At 41.4% G+C, this 18903-nt stretch overlaps 1 protein-coding gene across 1 annotated transcript in view; it reads right to left on the reverse strand.

Annotated features, from left to right (window-relative positions):
• tnika (TRAF2 and NCK interacting kinase a) overlaps positions 1-18903 on the reverse strand; it is a 158415-nt gene that overhangs the window by 35461 nt on the left and 104051 nt on the right. Inside the window, 8 exon segments of the mRNA XM_034195583.1 lie at positions 2654-2770; positions 3686-3884; positions 5311-5377; positions 8685-8860; positions 9256-9334; positions 12269-12323; positions 12413-12543; positions 12789-12879. Of these exon segments, the coding sequence (XP_034051474.1) occupies positions 2654-2770; positions 3686-3884; positions 5311-5377; positions 8685-8860; positions 9256-9334; positions 12269-12323; positions 12413-12543; positions 12789-12879 (915 nt within the window).

Genomic DNA, 18903 nt, shown 5'->3' on the forward strand with positions numbered 1-18903 from the left:
CATGGTTTGAAAGAGTGAAACAAACAGAGGGATAGAAAGAGAGAAATGAAAACACACTTGATCACCAGTAAGTTCAGCAAGAGGACAAGAGCAATAACAGTAAAAGAGAATGTGCTGGGCGCTAGTGGGCAGCACAGGGTGTAGATGTGCTTTCAAAAACATTATTATTTATTCTCTTAGTCTATTTTCTAAACTCAAAATGCCACCAAAGACCATAAAACCATCAGGAGGCACCAGCGGCCGCAAGGTAACTTCTGCAAACAGTGCTAATGGTGACTGCCCTAGCAACGGGGCTAGCAACAACGTGGATGATTTTAAATCGAAGTGGGAGAAAATTTTGGATAAGATTCTCAGAAGAATCAATGATAGGTTTGATGAACTTGAACAAATTAGCAAGTCAGTGCAGGGTACTCAGTGACAAGTTATGGATAAAATGGAGACAACTGAAGGCTATCTAAATGAGCATAAGAGCCGTGTTATGCTTTGAAGAATACAAATGTTCTAGTAAATGTGCGTCACATGTGTAAAACGTATTAAATATGTGTGACATATTCAGAAAGCCGAGATTGTTCTGATCATTTTGATATGCAACATATGGATCTTATAAGCAAAGAAAGTACTTTAACGTGGGAATTATTAAGAGTATGGTAAAATTGAAAAAAATACCGTTGCAACCCAGAAGGTTAAATATACTCAACAAAAATATAAACAAAACACTTTTGGTTTTGCTCCCATTTTGTATGAGATGAACTCAAAGATCTAAAATTTTTTCCACATACACAATATCACCATTTCCCTCAAATATTGTTCACAAACCAGTTGAAATCTGTGATAGTGAGCACTTCTCCTTTGCTGAGATAATCCATCCCACCTCACAGGTGTGCCATACCAAGATGCTGATTAGACACCATGATTAGTGCACAGGTGTGCCTTAGACTAAACACAATAAAAGGCCACTCTGAAAGGTGCAGTTTTGTTTTATTGGGGGGGGATACCAGTCAGTATCTGGTGTGACCACCATTTGCCTCATGCAGTGCAACACATCTCCTTTGCATCATCCATGAAGAGAGCACCTCTCCAACGTGCCAAACGCCAGCGAATGTGAGCATTTGCCCACTCAAGTCGGTTATGACGACGAACTGGAGTCAGGTCGAGACCCCGATGAGGATGACGAGCATGCAGATGAGCTTCCCTGAGACGGTTTCTGACAGTTTGTGTAGAAATTCTTTGGTTATGCAAACCGATTGTTCCAGCAGCTGTCCGAGTGGCTGGTCTCAGACGATCTTGGAGGTGAACATGCTGGATGTGGAGGTCCTGGGCTGGTGTGGTTACACGTGGTCTGCGGTTGTGAGGCTGGTTGGATGTACTGCCAAATTCTCTGAAACGCCTTTGGAGACGGCTTATGGTAGAGACATGAACATTCAATACACGAGCAACAGCTCTGGTTGACATTCCTGCTGTCAGCATGCCAATTGCACGCTCCCTCAAATCTTCATCTGTGGCATTGTGCTGTGTGATAAAACTGCACCTTTCAGAGTGGCCTTTTATTGTGGACAGTCTAAGGCACACCTGTGCACTAATCATGGTGTCTAATCAGCATCTTGATATGGCACACCTGTGAGGTGGGATGGATTATCTCAGCAAAGGAGAAGTGCTCACTATCACAGATTTAGACTGGTTTGTGAACAATATTTGAGGGAAATGGTGATATTGTGTATGTGGAAAAAATTTTAGATCTTTGAGTTCATCTCATACAAAATGGGAGCAAAACCAAAAGTGTTGTGTTTATATTTTTGTTGAGTGTAAATGCCTGTAGGAAACTCATGACATGCTTCTATTGTAGGATTAAACATACAGAATATCCCTGTCACCATCAGATTATAACAACATACTGAAGTTGAAGTATGAATATAACACTCTTACCAGATGTGTTAACACTCTTTTATTAAAATGAATGCTGAAGTATTTAAAATTTCTAGACAAACCTGAAAAATTCTTAATGAGACAGCTGGACTAGCTATGGCAATTTATAAAGTCAAATCTATTCAGGTGTTCTAATGACGAACTGATCAAACTTTTTCAGTCGATAAAGGATACCATCTTACATAACGCTCTTTAATATGAAATAAATTTGATCTTTTCTGACAGTTGGAAATTTTTGAAAATGCGTTCAAAGTTAAAGATTTTTTAGGGATAGGGATTTTTTTGAGTTTTCCAAGATTTTTCCTTACTTTGCCCTTTGACCTATAACCTTAAAAATTGAATAAGTTCTTGCCTATCCGGATATGAATCTTCAGTAAAAATTTCATAATGATTTATGAAAAAGTGTGGGCTCCAGGCTGTTCACAAACAAACAGACAAACGGGGTTAAAAATATAACCTCTGCCTAAGTTCATTGGTGGAGGTAATGAAGGAGAAAGCAACCAATAACAGACAAACAAAAATGCTGCAGTTATTTGTCTCTGCAACTTGCAAAGATGCACAAGAAAATTTCAGACAGAAAAAAACGTTGTCACGAGTGACAAAAGATTTGCGCTACATGAGTCATTGCTTTGCATAGTTACTGCACCACAATACTTAGTACTAAGTAATACTTAGTAATTACATGTCTGCGTATCACTGGAATACTGTGAAACAACAAAGCTGCATGAACCTGTTCTCTCTCTGCATGCCTCCTCTCCTCCTCTCGACGAAGGTGCTCCATTTCCTCGTAGCGCCTCCTCTGTTCCCTCTCGTGCTGCTTCCTGAGCTCATGCTCTCTCTGTTGCTGCTGTCAAGAAAACCAAATCACGAGAAGAATTCATCAGCATTGCTGCACAACAAATTTTCCAGATGTGTGCACTTTGCAAAAGTCTTGGAGGAATTACACTGTATATCAACATACTGTAGGTGTATTTAAGCCCACTGTAATACACACAGACGTGCACACTCTGGGCCCTGAGTGGATTGGTGGTGGTGTTAGTTGAGTCATGGTGCTTAGCTGTGCGCTGGGAGGAAAGCCCGGGTGGAAAGCCAACAAGAGTTTGCAGATTATAGGTTGAGGATTTCCCGCTGTTAGTGCACTCTTTGGAACTAAGAGGGGGACACTGGGGAAGGGCTGTGTGTGTGTGTGTGTGTGTGTGTGTGTGTGTGTGTGTGTGTGTGTGTGTGGCCAGGGCCCTATCTGTCTCTCCAGCCAGGGCAAGGTGTTAGGAAGTTCAACCAGAAATGACAAAACCTACCTTGAGAAAAAGCTTTTGAATTGTGATGGGAGCTTGGTTATATTGGATTTACACTTAACACATCAAGTGCTACATCTGATCAATTCTACCTGAAATTGAACCACTTTACCCCTGACTAACCCACAACCTTCCTCCATGTTTAATACACATTAGCTCCAAACTGTTTGACTTAAAGAGCTATTATTCTGAGTATGCCTTTTCAAAGTTCTCATGGTTAAAAGGTCATGTGACCAATATAAAGGTCTTACAGGGCTATTCCACAGAGTGCTGTTCCTTCCCGTTTAACACGAGTAGCAAATCGAGGGGTGCATTTTAAAGCATCATAGTAACTTCTTCAGCCAAGTGTTGTTCAAGCTTGGACTAAATTTGTGAAGATGTACCTACACAACTACATTGTTGCAGATAGCCACATGCACAAATGTCAAAAGGTCATGGATCACTCCTCCTCTTCTATCTCTATTTACCTCTTCTAGTCGCCTCCTCTGCTCCTTCTGCTCCTCAATACGCTTCTGTCTCTCAGCCAACAGTAAGCGTTTGTGCTCCTCATTCTGCTTCTGCTCCAGCTGCTGCCGCCGCTGTGCCTCCGAACGCTCTTTATTGGCCAGCTGGAGGCGCAGGAAGTCCCGCCTGAGTGTAGACTCTCCAGGGATGTTGATGATGGAACTGGGAGACGATTGATGGAGAAGTTTTTTGAGTTGATGAAATCTTGTCAAGCATTGTGTACGGTTTGTTTAGCTTGTTTGTACACAATGCCTCCAGTATTCTATCTGGCACAAAACAGCGTACAGCAGGGGTGGGCATCGAGGGCCGAGACACTGCAGGTTTTCCATGCAACCATTCACCTCAGCAGGTGGGTTGCTGATGAGCTTCTCCTCTGAACATAAACACCTGGTTGTCAATGAAATCACCTGCTGAGACACCTGATCATTAATGAAATCACCTGCTGAGGTGACTGGTTGCACGGAAAACCTGCAGTGTCTCAGCCCTTTATGGCACATGATTGCCCACCCCTGGCGTACAGTGTAGCACAAGTATCATTTTAAAGTTTAACCCGACGCAGTTGTCATTTTCACGCACAGTAGACACCACATTCTTTAAATGCCAAATAAACTGGTACTCGTCTGTGAACCCATGGGTGTATTGGTCTTACAACCGGCCTGACCAAATCTGCCCACAGCTAATTAACTCTGACAGGTGTGCTCAGCCAACGAGGAGCTGCAACACACGGGAGTTTAATAATCAGGCGTGAATAGAAGTAAAAGGACACATCAAAACGTTCAGGGCAAATGCGCTTGATGAACAGTTTTAAACCGTGGTGTGTTCAGGTGCAGTGCTGTTGCCTTGTTGTCATGAATCAGCAGAGAGAGAAAAAAAAACTTTGTGCAAAGTAGGTCGCAGAGCTGTTCTTCAGATGCACCTAACAGGTGGATTCATGACATACATATGCTCTGCTTGTACATATAGATGTGTGCATTAATACATCAAGCTCCAAGAAAACTGAAACTAAAAACTAAATAAGATTAAATACCAACGGAAAAATCCAAAATGCAATAACTCTGGTCTATACCATATTTTTACATTGGATATTGTCCTCCCTGGGTTCACTAGTGGAGTATACCAAGAAAAGGCTGAAGACAGTACCCAGGTACTGCTGTAGTTGGTGCAATGTGCAGCAGATTGGGGGATTGGAGAAGGATGAGCACCAGACACTCAAATGCTTCACATCAGGGAGCTCTGGTGGACGACTGCTGCTCTCACTTGTGTGCTTTATGTGCAAAAGCCTTTCCTTACCAGAAAACCTCTGACTTCAGAGTTTACTGTGTAAAGACCCATACACAGTTGCTTTTGCACCTGTCTCTAAGCAGAGGGGCTGCCAGACTCACTTGGCCATTTCCACAGATGTCTGTTTATTTCATGTTATGCCCAAAACACGCCCATGAGTGCTTTAGCGACTAAACATAACTGCACTGTATCATGTGCTCTACCTTGTGCTCAGACTGCATGCAGTGTAAGCAGTAAAGTGGAGATGGACATGCACCAAAAACACATGTCTAATGCACTTAAGAGCATAGGCCCAGAGGTGACTCACCTTGGTTCACCCATATCTCTTTCTTCATCCTCCTCTTCGCTGCCACTGTATTCATACTCTGTTTCATCTGATGGGGGGGAAAGAGAAACCTCAATAGAAACATAGTCAAAAGACAAAGTGAGGGAGAGAATGTTGAGGGGTGTCAACCTACAGAATGGAGACCTATTAAACTTTAAAATTCTATATTTTTCACTTGAGTTCCCCAGATTGCTGGGTATGTATGCACTCCTGTATGCGCTTTATTTTAGGCTCTTTGGATTGACGAGTGTATAAATTGTAATTTTACCGTGTGTATCAAGCATTATCTCTCAGCTCTTAGCGTGAAACAACGCACAGCGGGATAAAAGTGGCCCAGCTACTGCTAGGACACGTCCATATGGACCTGTCCTCTCAGTGTGACAACATGACAGCTGCAGAGAGCCACAAACTTTACAATGACAACATACCTCATCACACAGTCCGGCCTGCTGTCTGAGTTGCTTGAAGCGGCTAATGTGTTTCTTACTGCGGTTCTGTGCGTGTCAGTCTGTCAGTCAGAATGAGCGCTTATGCTTTGTGGTCGAAAGGAATGGCAGCCTGTCACATTTATTTCTTGCCATGCTGAAATCTATTAGCGTGACTGTCTGAGTGCGTGAGAATTTGTGATTGTACGACTGAAGGTGCATTAGAGTTCGCAGCTGTAGGGTGACAGCTTGACCAGAGCTGCACCGCCACCACCAAAGCTTTAAATACATCCATGACTTCTGCTGAAAATAATGTTCCATTTGTGTTCAAAGTGAGTTTGTATTGCTTAAGGCCATAGGTTTACATACACGGTCAAAAAACAAATACCAATTCAATTTTCCTCACCTCCACATATTTAATGTTAATCACTTGTGTTAAGTCTAGCAGACTCTATACTACATTTTTATGTCACATTCTTTATCAAATAATTGTTAAAAGTTAGATTTATTTCAGTATTTACTGACATCAACATTTCAGTGGGTCATAGGTTTACATGCACCATAATGACTACCTCTTTAGCAAGCTCAGGTTATGGATGATGCCATATCAATGCAATTATGGCAGCTGCACAGGGAGATGACCAGTCCCTCCCCACCTCTCAAAAGTAGCCATCTATCTGCTGCAACCAGATGAAACATGAGAACCCCCTTGGCCTTTTCCAGTCCTCAACACTGAGGCACCTACATGCTGGATCATTAAATTCAATTCAAGCACTTATTGTCATTGCCACAAAGAACAACGATATTACATCTGGAGCATTCACATGCGTAGTTAAAAAAGTGCAAACCAGTGCAATAAATAACCTCTAAATACCCCATGTAAACATTTATAACATCAGTACAGTGACATACGAGTGACAGCACTATAAAAATGCACAGAGAAATGTGCTACATGGCCAAAATGTTGGTGATGTTCTCTTACAACGCAAGTGATACTACTTATATGAGTCTACCTAAGTAACCATTCCTTTGAGAGACAAAGTTCTTCCAACATGATCAACGCATCCTCCAAAGAGAACTAGCACCAAATACATAATCGTCAATGCCTTAGGGCCTAGTTCAAAAATAATGAAGCCAAAGTGTGACATAACCATCAAAATTTAAAAGTGGTCTTTTTTGTGAAATGTTATCATTTTAGGTATGGTTATATATCAGAATTTCAATATTTCTATTGGTTTCGGTTCAGTCATTGCTAGAAACTATCAGTGCATATATACTATAATGTGCTAGAGCGTAACGCTTGCGACAACAGTTGGAGGTATCTTCTTTAGTCTGCAGAAGCCTGAAACAAAGAAATTCTGTCCATTAGTTCCTGGTATTATTGAACAAGTAATATAATTATTGTATTGAAGCAGAGTAAGAGATATAGCTAAGGTGCTGACACAAATAAATCAAGGACTTATTCTCAGCGTTACGCTTGCAACAGTTTTACCTTGCTTTAGAAACATGATGTTTTTTCTAGGAAATGACATTTCTACCGTTACAAAAATGTATTACTGTGTGGTAGTATGAAGCACAAACAAACAAACTGACAAAATACAAGGTTATTTCTTTAACATTCAACTTTAAATGATAATGCTAAATATCAATGTCACACAAAATTGATGAAAAAAGTGCTACTTTTGGGGTAAATTTTGTACATATCTCTGGAATCGTGCGGAGTTTTTCCATGAAATTTTCAGTACCTGTCAAAGAGACTATAGGCAACTCAGATAAATCTGGATGGTGCTAAATAAAATAATGGCTTGTTCATGACAAATGCAATGCAAATCAACAGTTAGGCTTCATTATTTTTGAACTAGGCCTTAGGTCAATACCGTACAATAAGACAGGAAGGTCCAAGGCTCTAAAGACGTGGACCCTTGCACACTATGACATTATGACTCCAGACGTTCTTCCCAGGCATCTCTCCACCTCAAAATCCTGCGTCCCAGACATCATTGCCAAGATAAGTAAATTTCTCTGCAAATTCAACACTTTTACTGCATACAGATCCACTGTAGTCAGTGAAAGCCTGGATGTTAGTCTTGATCTAGGACAATCATAAACCCAGACACTCCGACTCCTCATTCAGCTGTAATCAGGGCATCCATTGTTTTTGCCTCTTTAAATAGAATGGAAGATTCCAGAAATGGATCAAAATTACTTCTGTATGACAATAGTGTGTCTAAAAGAGCCAATGCAATACAAGCATCTGTGCAATCTACTGTAAGAATGTATATAAGAATCTTGAGACCATACAGACTTTATATCACTGAGGAAGGATTGCCAAATTAACACCCAGGAATGAATGACCTTTGTTACAAAAGATCCAGGAGGAACTGGTGAAGGCGGTGGAGGTGTCAGATAGAAATGTGACACCATCCACCACTTAATAGCCATGGTAAGGCCCTTAAGCTGTTCTGGTGGACCTATTTGCTCCAAAGTTCATTCAGTCCTGGGTGTTAATGTGGACGTCCTATCTCATCAATCTCAAGTTTACATGTGTAGCAGCTTACTCTGCATTGTGTTGTGTTTTTGATTCCTCCCACTCGCTGTTCTCGGGACGCGGACTCACAATCTCTGGCATGGGAGGCAAACGCTCGGACCAGTCGACCAAAAACACAGGTTGTGGCCTGAGTGGCCAGTGTCCTTTGGCTGTCGTGGGAGCGAGGCCTTTTGACTATTATTACACAGTGACTCCTGCTGGCCTCCGTCACACATGGTCATATGATTCTTATATTAATTTAATACAACATATTCTAGAGTTGCTTGTGGTACCTTTAATATAACATGGACTGTGTGGAGTTTTGGTAAAATTTAAATGGGGTGTATGTAAACATATGATCTCTAGTGTTCATGCTCATGACTCCAGTGTGTGTTGTCCCTCACCCCTCTCTCCTCTCTTCTTCTTGGTGCGGTCGATGTGATCTTTCAGCTGGATGCGGATCTGCCTCTCGTTGGGCAGCTCCCTGATGAACGGGTGTTTGAGGAGCTGCTCCGTGCTGGGTCTCTGACTGTGGCTCTTTACCAGACAGCTTTCAATGAACGACTGGAACGTTTTCGACCTGGAACCAAACCAAACACACCGCAGAGAGACAAAAGCCACTGTAATTATGGCGTCGAGGAAAATACAGAGCACAGACATGAGATTTTGGTAACTTTTACCCGTGTCGTTCTTGAAAAGCTATAATTGAAACAACATCTGAAGTCTGAGTTCCTGCTGGGAAACTACAAATCCATCTACCACAACTTCATGAGCAGCCTCTCTGAAGTCAACATTCAACGCTGACTGAGTCAGTGTAGATTATCTGGGCTACATTTATCCACCCATTTAGCACACGTGGCACAAAATGAATACAGCTGAATGTTTCAAATATTATTTCTTAACCAGTGGATGTGATTAGCCGATTTTTTTATGGCACTGCTGAATTTAAAGAGTCACAGTAAAATCCAAACTCACCATTTCTTGGACTTGAGTCTGGGGGCGGGGTTTCGTGGGATAAGGAAGAGCGCTCTCATTGGATGCATGTCACACAGTGCTAGAGTGACATATCAGGTGACAGCTGAGTTGTACTGATTATAAATTGTTCAACTGCATTAATATCATCACGGCAAACAACCAAAGTAATCTTGCGTGAGCTCTAACATGGTCGACAGACGCCATTAATACTTATAACAGTGCAGATTACACACAAACAGTTACACACACTTGTGACTTCACACTTTAACATTCCTCAGAATACTTGGCCCTATCTTACCCCAGTGCAAAGCAGCACACTTATTTCTTTTATTTATGCTTCACCAAAAACATAGCCATAATTAGATTATGTGACTAAATACAACCACTTTGCACCTTGTACCTTATTTTTGCATTCAGATTATAAACAGTAAAGTGGAGTTAGACATGCAACAAATCCACTTGTACTATGTGCTTTAGACTGCATGCCATAGAGCAGCAAGATAGGGCCCTTTATCTGCCTTACAAAAGAACCATGAAGCAGTCTGTAGAATAATATTAACTAGTTCTACAATTAAAATATGTGGAATTAACTCATGTTACAAAAATATCAAAGTTACACAAGTCAGGCAACTGTGAAACTGCCTTTTATTCCTGCATATCACATAACTGGTAGATGTCCACTGGAATAAATGCTAAACCTTTGCAAAAGAAATCATAACACAAGAGAATAATTAACATACATACACACACACACACACACACACACACACACACACACATACATACATACATACATACATACATATATATATATATATATATATATATATATATATATACACTCAACAAAAATATAAACGCAACACTTTTTGTTTTGCTCCCATTTTGTATGAGATGAACTCAAAGATCTAAAACTTTTTCCACATACATAATATCACCATTTCCCTCAAATATTGTTCACAAACCAGTCTAAATCTGTGATAGTGAGCACTTCTCCTTTGCTGAGATAATCCATCCCACCTCACAGGTGTGCCATATCAAGATGCTGATTAGACACCATGATTAGTACACAGGTGTGCCTTAGACTGTCCACAATAAAAGGCCACTCTGAAAGGTGCAGTTTTATCACACAGCACAATGCCACAGATGTCGCAAGATTTGAGGGAGCATGCAACTGGCATGCTGACAGCAGGAATGTCAACCAGAGCTGTTGCTCGTGTATTGAATGTTCATTTCTCTACCATAAGCCGTCTCCAAAGGCGTTTCAGAGAATTTGGCAGTACATCCAACCAGCCTCACATCCGCAGACCACGTGTAACCACACCAGCCCAGGACCTCCACATCCAGCATGTTCACCTCCAAGATCGTCTGAGACCAGCCACTCGGACAGCTGCTGAAACAATCGGTTTGCATAACCAAAGAATTTCTGCACAAACTGTCAGAAACCGTCTCAGGGAAGCTCATCTGCATGCTCGTCGTCCTCATCGGGGTCTTGACCTGACTCCAGTTCGTCGTCGTAACCGACTTGAGTGGGCAAATGCTCACATTCGCTGGCGTTTGGCACGTTGGAGAGGTGTTCTCTTCACAGATGAATCCCGGTTCACACTGTCCAGGGCAGATGGCAGACAGCGTGTGTGGCGTCGTGTGGGTGAGCGGTTTTCTGATGTCAGTGTTGTGGATCGAGTGGCCCATGGTGGCAGTGGGGTTATGGTATGGGCAGGCGTATGGGCAAAGAACACAGGTGCATTTTATTGATGGCATTTTGAATGCACAGAGATACCATGACGAGATCCTGAGGCCCATTGTTGTGCCATACATCCAAGAACATCACCTCATGTTGCAGCAGGATAATGCACGGCCCCATGTTGCAAGGATCTGTACACAATTCTTGGAAGCTAAAAATGTCCCAGTTCTTGCATGGCCGGCATACTCACCGGACATGTCACCCATTGAGCATGTTTGGGATGCTCTGGACCGGCGTATACGACAGCGTGTACCAGTTCCTGCCAATACCCAGCAACTTCGCACAGCCATTGAAGAGGAGTGGACCAACATTCCACAGGCCACAATTGACAACCTGATCAACTCTATGTGAAGGAGATGTGTTGCACTGCATGAGGCAAATGGTGGTCACACCAGATACTGACTGGTATCCCCCCCCAATAAAACAAAACTGCACCTTTCAGAGTGGCCTTTTATTGTGGACAGTCTAAGGCACACCTGTGCACTAATCATGGTGTCTAATCAGCATCTTGATCTGGCACACCTGTGAGGTGGGATGGATTATCTCAGCAAAGGAGAAGTGCTCACTATCACAGATTTAGACTGGTTTGTGAACAATATTTGAGGGAAATGGTGATATTGTGTATGTGGAATAAGTTTTAGATCTTTGAGTTCATCTCATACAAAATGGGAGCAAAACCAAAAGTGTTGCGTTTATATTTTTGTTGAGTGTGTATATATATAAACACACACACACATATACGTATATATGTCCTGACTGTCAGGGGATATCATATACAATCTGTTTTCAACTAATGTTTTCCACTGACTATATATAAAAGTAATGTCATGAAAGATCACACTGACATCTCTATAATACACAGAGTCAAGGAAAGAGTATATGGATTAAAGAGGTCATATTGTTTAAAATTGTGTTCATTTCCTTTTAACAGTCTCGGATGCTTTGGGTTTCATTTTCACCATTCTCAAAAGTCCCACTATCATATGACTATGCATTTACAAACTACTTTGTTGCAAGCAACACATAGGCCTTGAACAGATAATTTTGGATTTTTGTGACATATGTCATAAAAGTCCTGACCTGGACTTCTGCTTGCTTTGTGACAAATGTCCAGTGAGATAGTGTGGTTCCTTAAAATCACAGCACAGGATGAGATTGTTATCATCCTTTGCTGAGCAATAATAATCAGTGCCCTGGTTCCTGAAGTGGAGCAGCGGCCCCATCAAACAATTGTAAAGTAGTGGTGTAGTTTGTGAACTAAATACGTACGTGGAGCTCCTTCAGCCATCTCTATTGCTGTGATCCCCAGTGACCATAAATCACTCTGCAGTGAAAAAGACACCGTGCATGAATACTGACTGAGAAAAAGTAGAAGAACAGTTATTTTCAGAGCGCAAGTAGCTGCTGAAGCACCTTGAAGTCGTAAGTGGCATCCGGGTTCTCATCACAGGCAATGACTTCTGGTGCCATCCAATATGGCGTCCCGATAAATGTGTTCCTCCTTCCTACTGTTCTGTCCAGCTGGGCCGAAACACCAAAATCCACTACAGGGAGAAATGCACATGTATACAAGCAATATGCACAACTTCAAGAAATGTTTCTGTCTTTGAATTCCATTGGATGTGCGTGCATCAGCACTGTGCACATGCAACGTGACAGAAGAAAAGAGACAAGGATGATATTCAGCATCAAAGAAAGGCTCCACACACGCACAAACGCACAAACTCTATCTGTAACAATATTCTTCCGCCAGTCGTTTTAGTCATGTGTGGTTTGATGACAGACTGACCTAGTTTGACCTCTGCGTTCTCAGTCAGCAGAACATTTTGACCCTTGATGTCTCTGTGGATGACCTTATGCTGATGGAGATGAGTCAGACCCTGCAAGTGACAGGCACACAATGTGAAGGAAAGCCACAGAGCAGCAAGGAGCCAAGAGATTACTGTCATTGTGCAGAGAGCTCCGTTCCACAATTAGATATTCTTGAATTTAACGACCAGCTACAGGGTTGCTGTGTTTTACATGACCTTGACCTCTGACCTCTCAGTTTAAAGGTGGCAAGGAACAACAGCATCACTTGTGGAATAGTGTTAGTAGAATCAATAGTACATAAGAAATACTAAGTTACTACATGACCCATGCAGTGGAAAAAAAATTACAGAGTGCAAAATATGCCATTTGTTAATGTGTCAGATTTTTTCAATAAACTTACAAAAATGGAAGATGATCCCTTCAGAAAAAATAATGGGAACAGGAGTTAATAAAATGTTTAGCAGTCCTCAAAATGCTTTAATCAAAATTTGTGCCATACGTAGGTTCAAGAGTTGATTTGTAGTAAGTCAAAATGTGAATCCTGAAGTAGGTCAGGCCCATTTGTGTAAAGTCATGGTGACTTATCATCGTAGGTCATTGGTGACCCTGAGAGGCCATGACTAACTTTGAAATGTTCAAAACTTTAACAGGTCGTGGCAAGTCATAGTCCCCTGTAATTTGAAAAGGCCATTTTAAAATGTCAATTAGTCAGGGAATAAATTAAGCTTGTTGGTTGGTTTCTTTCAATCCAAAGCTTAGCTCTGGTGACCTCCACGGCCACTGCTGCTTGTTTTCAGACATAACAGACCAGTTTTACAAAATTATGTAATACAAAATGGTAAATGGGCTGCATTTGTTATGTGTCGGACGCAGGACGGCGAACCGACCAGCGTTTGAAGGACCCAGTATGAAATAAGCAGAGCACGGTACAAAGGATAACGGAATTTAATAACATAACAGTGATGTGCAAGATACAAACAAATAAGTGCGCGGACTGGCGAGGTGGAGATGACGGTGTGCTCCCAGCTGCACAAACGGTCCGGAGCCAGAAACAGTTCGGACCCAAGGACCCCGCCGACACCCCCCAGGTGGCCGCGACAAACCGAGTCTGTGAAAGAAGAAACCATCATGTGAGTCCACCACTCCACACACAGAGAGACAACTCAAAGGTGTACACAAACAGCAAACACTTCCTGGCTTAATTACTAATCAGCTTCCCACCCTGCAGGCATGGAACACCCAGTTCACATTCTTCACTGCAGTGGAAGCTGAATAAACGACTAACATAACAGCTCAATATAATAAGGTGTGAGGGACACCACATTTACTGACTGTACTAATGTTAGTCACAAAACCTAACGTACCTCAGGAAGTGTGCTGACGAGCGTGAGACCTCACCCCCTCCTCTTTCACAGACCATAGCATCAAACCTGGACGGTCTCTGTATCCGTGATGATGAGATGGCTCTCAAGACGACGATCTCACCCGTCTGGTCACAAGGTCGAGTCTCTGGCAAATACACACTGTGTACTCCAGACTTAAATGCCACCATGCCCCAATCCATAGAGATGCACCACAGCAGTGAGTCCTGACGAGCTGCACATGATCAGCCTCAGGTGATCAGGGTGAGGTCCTGATAACTCAGCCACACAGCCACTCAGTCCTAAACGCGTGCCACCTGGAAGGAAAAACAAAAGACAGAAACAGAAGACAGAAACGAAAGGCAGCCAGGCACCCCCAACCATACAACAGCATTTATATAATGCTTTCCCATCCGATTCAGAAACTCAAAGTACTTTGCAAAGATGCCTCAGATTCATTCACACACACTCCGATGTCAGTGCACTGCCATGCAAGGCACACAACTATGAACCGGAAGCAATTTGGGGACCTTGCCCAAGGGTCTTTAATGATTTTGGCATCTCACAGGAATTTGAACTAAGGATGCTTTGATCTCAATCCCACCAATTTAACCTGTAGACTATCACCTCTCAACCATTTACCTTCAAAAGGCAACAGATTGTGCATGTTTGGAGTAATCCAAACTGAAACTGTCCAAACTAACCTCCTTGAACACCTTCTGGTCTATCCTGCAAGATTGCGAATGGGATTCATTTGTGCAATGCCTTTGTTTCTAAATCTCCTTGAGACTTTATATCATGTGCAATGTTATGACCAAGACAATTGTATTTTATTTAACACCAATGTTCTCATGTTGATGTTAACCAGTCCTTTATGACGTGTGCTACTGCCTTTCTTGGCAAGTTCTTCCTTGCAAAAGAGGTTTCGATGTCAATGGAATTTCTACCTGGTTAAATAAAGTTCATTATTATTATTATTGTTATTATTATTATTATTATTATTAATGTGTCACAAAACTATACAACTGGAAACCTGCTTATTGAAAAGGGGGTTGTGGAGAGAGCTCGTAATGTAGCTGGTCATATGCTGTAAGACAAATCTGCAGAGTTACGGTTTATTTTCTCCTCGCTTTTCCAGCCAAATCACTCCAAAAGAGAGAAACCAGAAATTTTTTAAATTTTGTGACACTCAGATTCTCTCTGCATTTCAAAGAGAACTTAGAAATTTAATGTACAGTGGTCCCTTGCTATAATGCGGTTCACCTTTCGCGGCCTTGCAGTTTCGCAGATTTTTTTAGTCCAATTTTGCATGCTTCTTTTTTTTTTTTTTTTTTTTTTTTTTTTTTTTACAGCACATTGTGTTCTGCGTCCTCATCAAGCAGGCCGGTCGTGGCACCGCGAAGGGAGAGTATGCGCATTGTGTTCTGCGTGTCTGTTTATAAGAATCTTCTCGCCCAAAAGAAAAAAGAGCATCAACTGTAACTGTGTTCTTAACTCGGAACGCGAGGTGTCACTCAGTGGAAAAAGGCGCGACAGTGGCGCGGCACCAGGATGAAGAGGCGCGATCAGAGGAACTGTGAAATACTGGTCAGTCACTATTAATAATTTCTTATGTGTCCAACCTCGTAGGTTGATCGTTAAAATTAAATTCGTTAGTTCTAAAAGCCATCATAATTATTTATAGGAAAACGTTCTATTTTTATTTCTCAAAAAAATGTATGGGCCTGAAAACAGGTTGGTCTTATTTTTCTAAGGTTTGAACTTTGAGAGTGTTTACACACAAGAGAAAAGTGAAAAAATGTTAATGCCTGTTTGAGAAAAGTGTATAAAGTGTGTAGTGAGGGGTTTTACAGCCTTAAAATGTCTATAATAATTGTAAAAACTAACGCTGACTACTTTGCGGATTTCGCCTATCGCGGGTTATTTTTAGAACATAACTCCCGCGATAAACGAGGGACCACTGTATCACATTTTCTCATGTTACATTTTGACATTACAAACCTTCCGTATATAAGATTGCCATTTAAATATGAAATTCACCATTTGTTATGGATGCACATTCTGAAACTGAACAGCAGGTGGCAGCACCAACCAATATAGCTTCCTTTTCTTTTTTACCAATGTTCCAAAGAGTGGGTGTTGCAAAGGTCTTCAAAAGTTAGCCATCAGTAAGTTGCAATTTTGGTATCATCCCCAGCCACACGTTCTATCCAATCTATAATTATGGTTTTGTGTTACCGTATATTTTGTACTGTATCTGTGTCAAATAGGCATCATGTTTCTGTCTGTGCTTGCTAGTTTAACTTGTCAGCCGTCTCTGACATGAAGATGAGTGCCATATCCAGCAGTTGGCAGACACATCTACAGGATATTACACAGACAAAACAAAGTTGCTTTTTGATCTGGTGCATCAGAGTTACAAGATAATAGCACTGATTGTTTTTGAGTTACTGCTTACACAAAGCTGGCTGGAATGGACTCACTCACTCACAAACTCATCCATACTTTTGTTTTACAAGCACAATTTGGGAAGATAATTTTTTCTTTTTTTAAGTAAAAAAAAAAAAAGGAAGAAACTGAGGTCAAAATCAAGGAAGAAGAAAATCACAATGATAGGAAACACTGGCAAAGACAGGTGTGGAATATAAAAGGACGGACGCAGATGGAGAAAAGTCCAAATCAGAGAAAGCACAGAGCAAGAAATAAGGTGTGAGATGTGGCACGAAAAGAGGAACTAAAGCGGATGAAAGGAAATCATTGTTGCCTCAGTCCAGAGCAGTACGGCGTGTAACCGACGAGATGCAGTGAGAGTGCAGCTCTTCATTTAACACTTTAGCTCTCGGCACAAAATGCGAGAAGATGCGATAGAATAGAAGAGACACATTTCCTGACTTTAAACATGCTGTAAAACTGACGTCACAGAACACAAACAAGGTGAGAGACAGCGAGCAAACGCAAAGATGAGAGAGCAGTTTGTGGATTCACTCCGGAACTACTCCAAAAGTGCATTAAATGTGCTACTGTTACAGCTAAGTGAAGCTTTCAGGTATCTGTCGGTGCAAAACCTTGGGAAGTCTGGCAATGTTAATAATTAGCTGCTATGCTTTGGAAGCACCAAAAGAGGCTATATAAGATCAAACTGTCATGGCCACAGTTTTTTTGGATTCCATTGACAACAGTATTTTGGATTAAAGCACCCAGACTTCAAAAGGTATGGTTAGACCTTACCTGTGTTAAGCGCTTTGAGGCAACTCTGTTGTGATTTAGTGCTATATAAATGAAAATAAATTGAAATTGAAAATTGAAAATCATTTTTATTTAACTATTACTGTCTCATGTGGTCGGGTTTCATATTCCCACACTTCTTTATACAAATTCTGCCTCTATTATCAAATTTTAAGACTGCAACAGCTTATTTGAGACTAATGTGACATAGCTTCAGTTCATTTCACAAAGATGGGAGCCCACAAAAATCAGGAAAAACACAAAACAAAACAAGAGTACTCCAAGATTTCTGACACCCGCCAATCTGAATCCGGATCACCTCCAAAATTCAGTGGAGTCTTCCATGCCCTAATATCTATCTGTGGTACAAATTTGGTGAGAATCCATGAAGTAGTTTTGACATAATCTGTCAAAGCCTATATAAAGTGAAATCTTGATCCAGAACCCGGATCCAGATCACTTCTAAAATTTAATGGAGTCTTTCATGCCTAATATGTATCCATGGTTAAAATTTTGTGAGAATCCGTGACATAGTTTTGGCATAATCCTTCAAAGCCTCTATAAAGTGAAACCTGATCCACCTGGATCACCTCCAAAAATTTAATGGAGTCTTCCATGGACTAATATCTACCTGTGATGAAAATTTTGTCAAAATCCATGCAGTAGTTTTGATATAATCCTGCTAACAGACAGACAGACAAATAAATAAACACCAGTGATTTTATTACGTCCTTGGCAGACTTAATCATCTTGTGGTTACAGGTTACAATAGACTATATACAACACTATATATAACACTCTATAATGTCACCCATAAGTTTTTTTGAAGAGCTAAGTTGAAGCTCAAATGAGGTGGTTCCATATGACATTATCTTGGTGGTCCCCAATTCCGTCTAACTCTCGGCCAACCCATAAATGGGTAAAGATGTGGAGCATGGAATAGACCAGCTTGACCTGGGAGGGATGAATGAAGCCTTAATGTGCCTCCATCTCTGAGTTCCCAAAGAAGCTAAAGCTAATAGGCTAAATAGGACGTGTTTTCTTAACACATATTTTGTTGTCTGCTTGGCTGTGGTTTTCAAAATGGGTGGCTTGGCTGTGGATATTAAAAATTATGACCACTTTTGGAGCCAAGTTGCCCTTCAAGGAACTGCAAGATCTGGCACTTCCATGTTGGTTTCATTTTTCAGCACCGGAGGTTGGAGCTTGGTTATAATATGGGGACAAGATACTTGGGTTACGCATAGGTGTTATTATCCTGTGAACACAATTTAAGTCACCTTTCTGGTACAAGTTCTTTGATTTAAGGTGCATTTGCTTTCTACAGCCTCACCATAGCCATGTACCATCACTGTGACAGACCGCACCTCCTTTTAAACTAACACACCCATGAACATACAGATGTGCACAAGTACATTGCTGATTAAACAGCAAGGGCACCAGGCATGAAAATGACAAAACTGTGTTGGTTGGAATGTAGCAATGACACTAACGTTGCATTATGCG

This window comes from Thalassophryne amazonica, chromosome 19 (assembly GCF_902500255.1).
Source record: "Thalassophryne amazonica chromosome 19, fThaAma1.1, whole genome shotgun sequence".
NCBI classification, from domain to species: Eukaryota; Metazoa; Chordata; class Actinopteri; order Batrachoidiformes; family Batrachoididae; genus Thalassophryne; species Thalassophryne amazonica.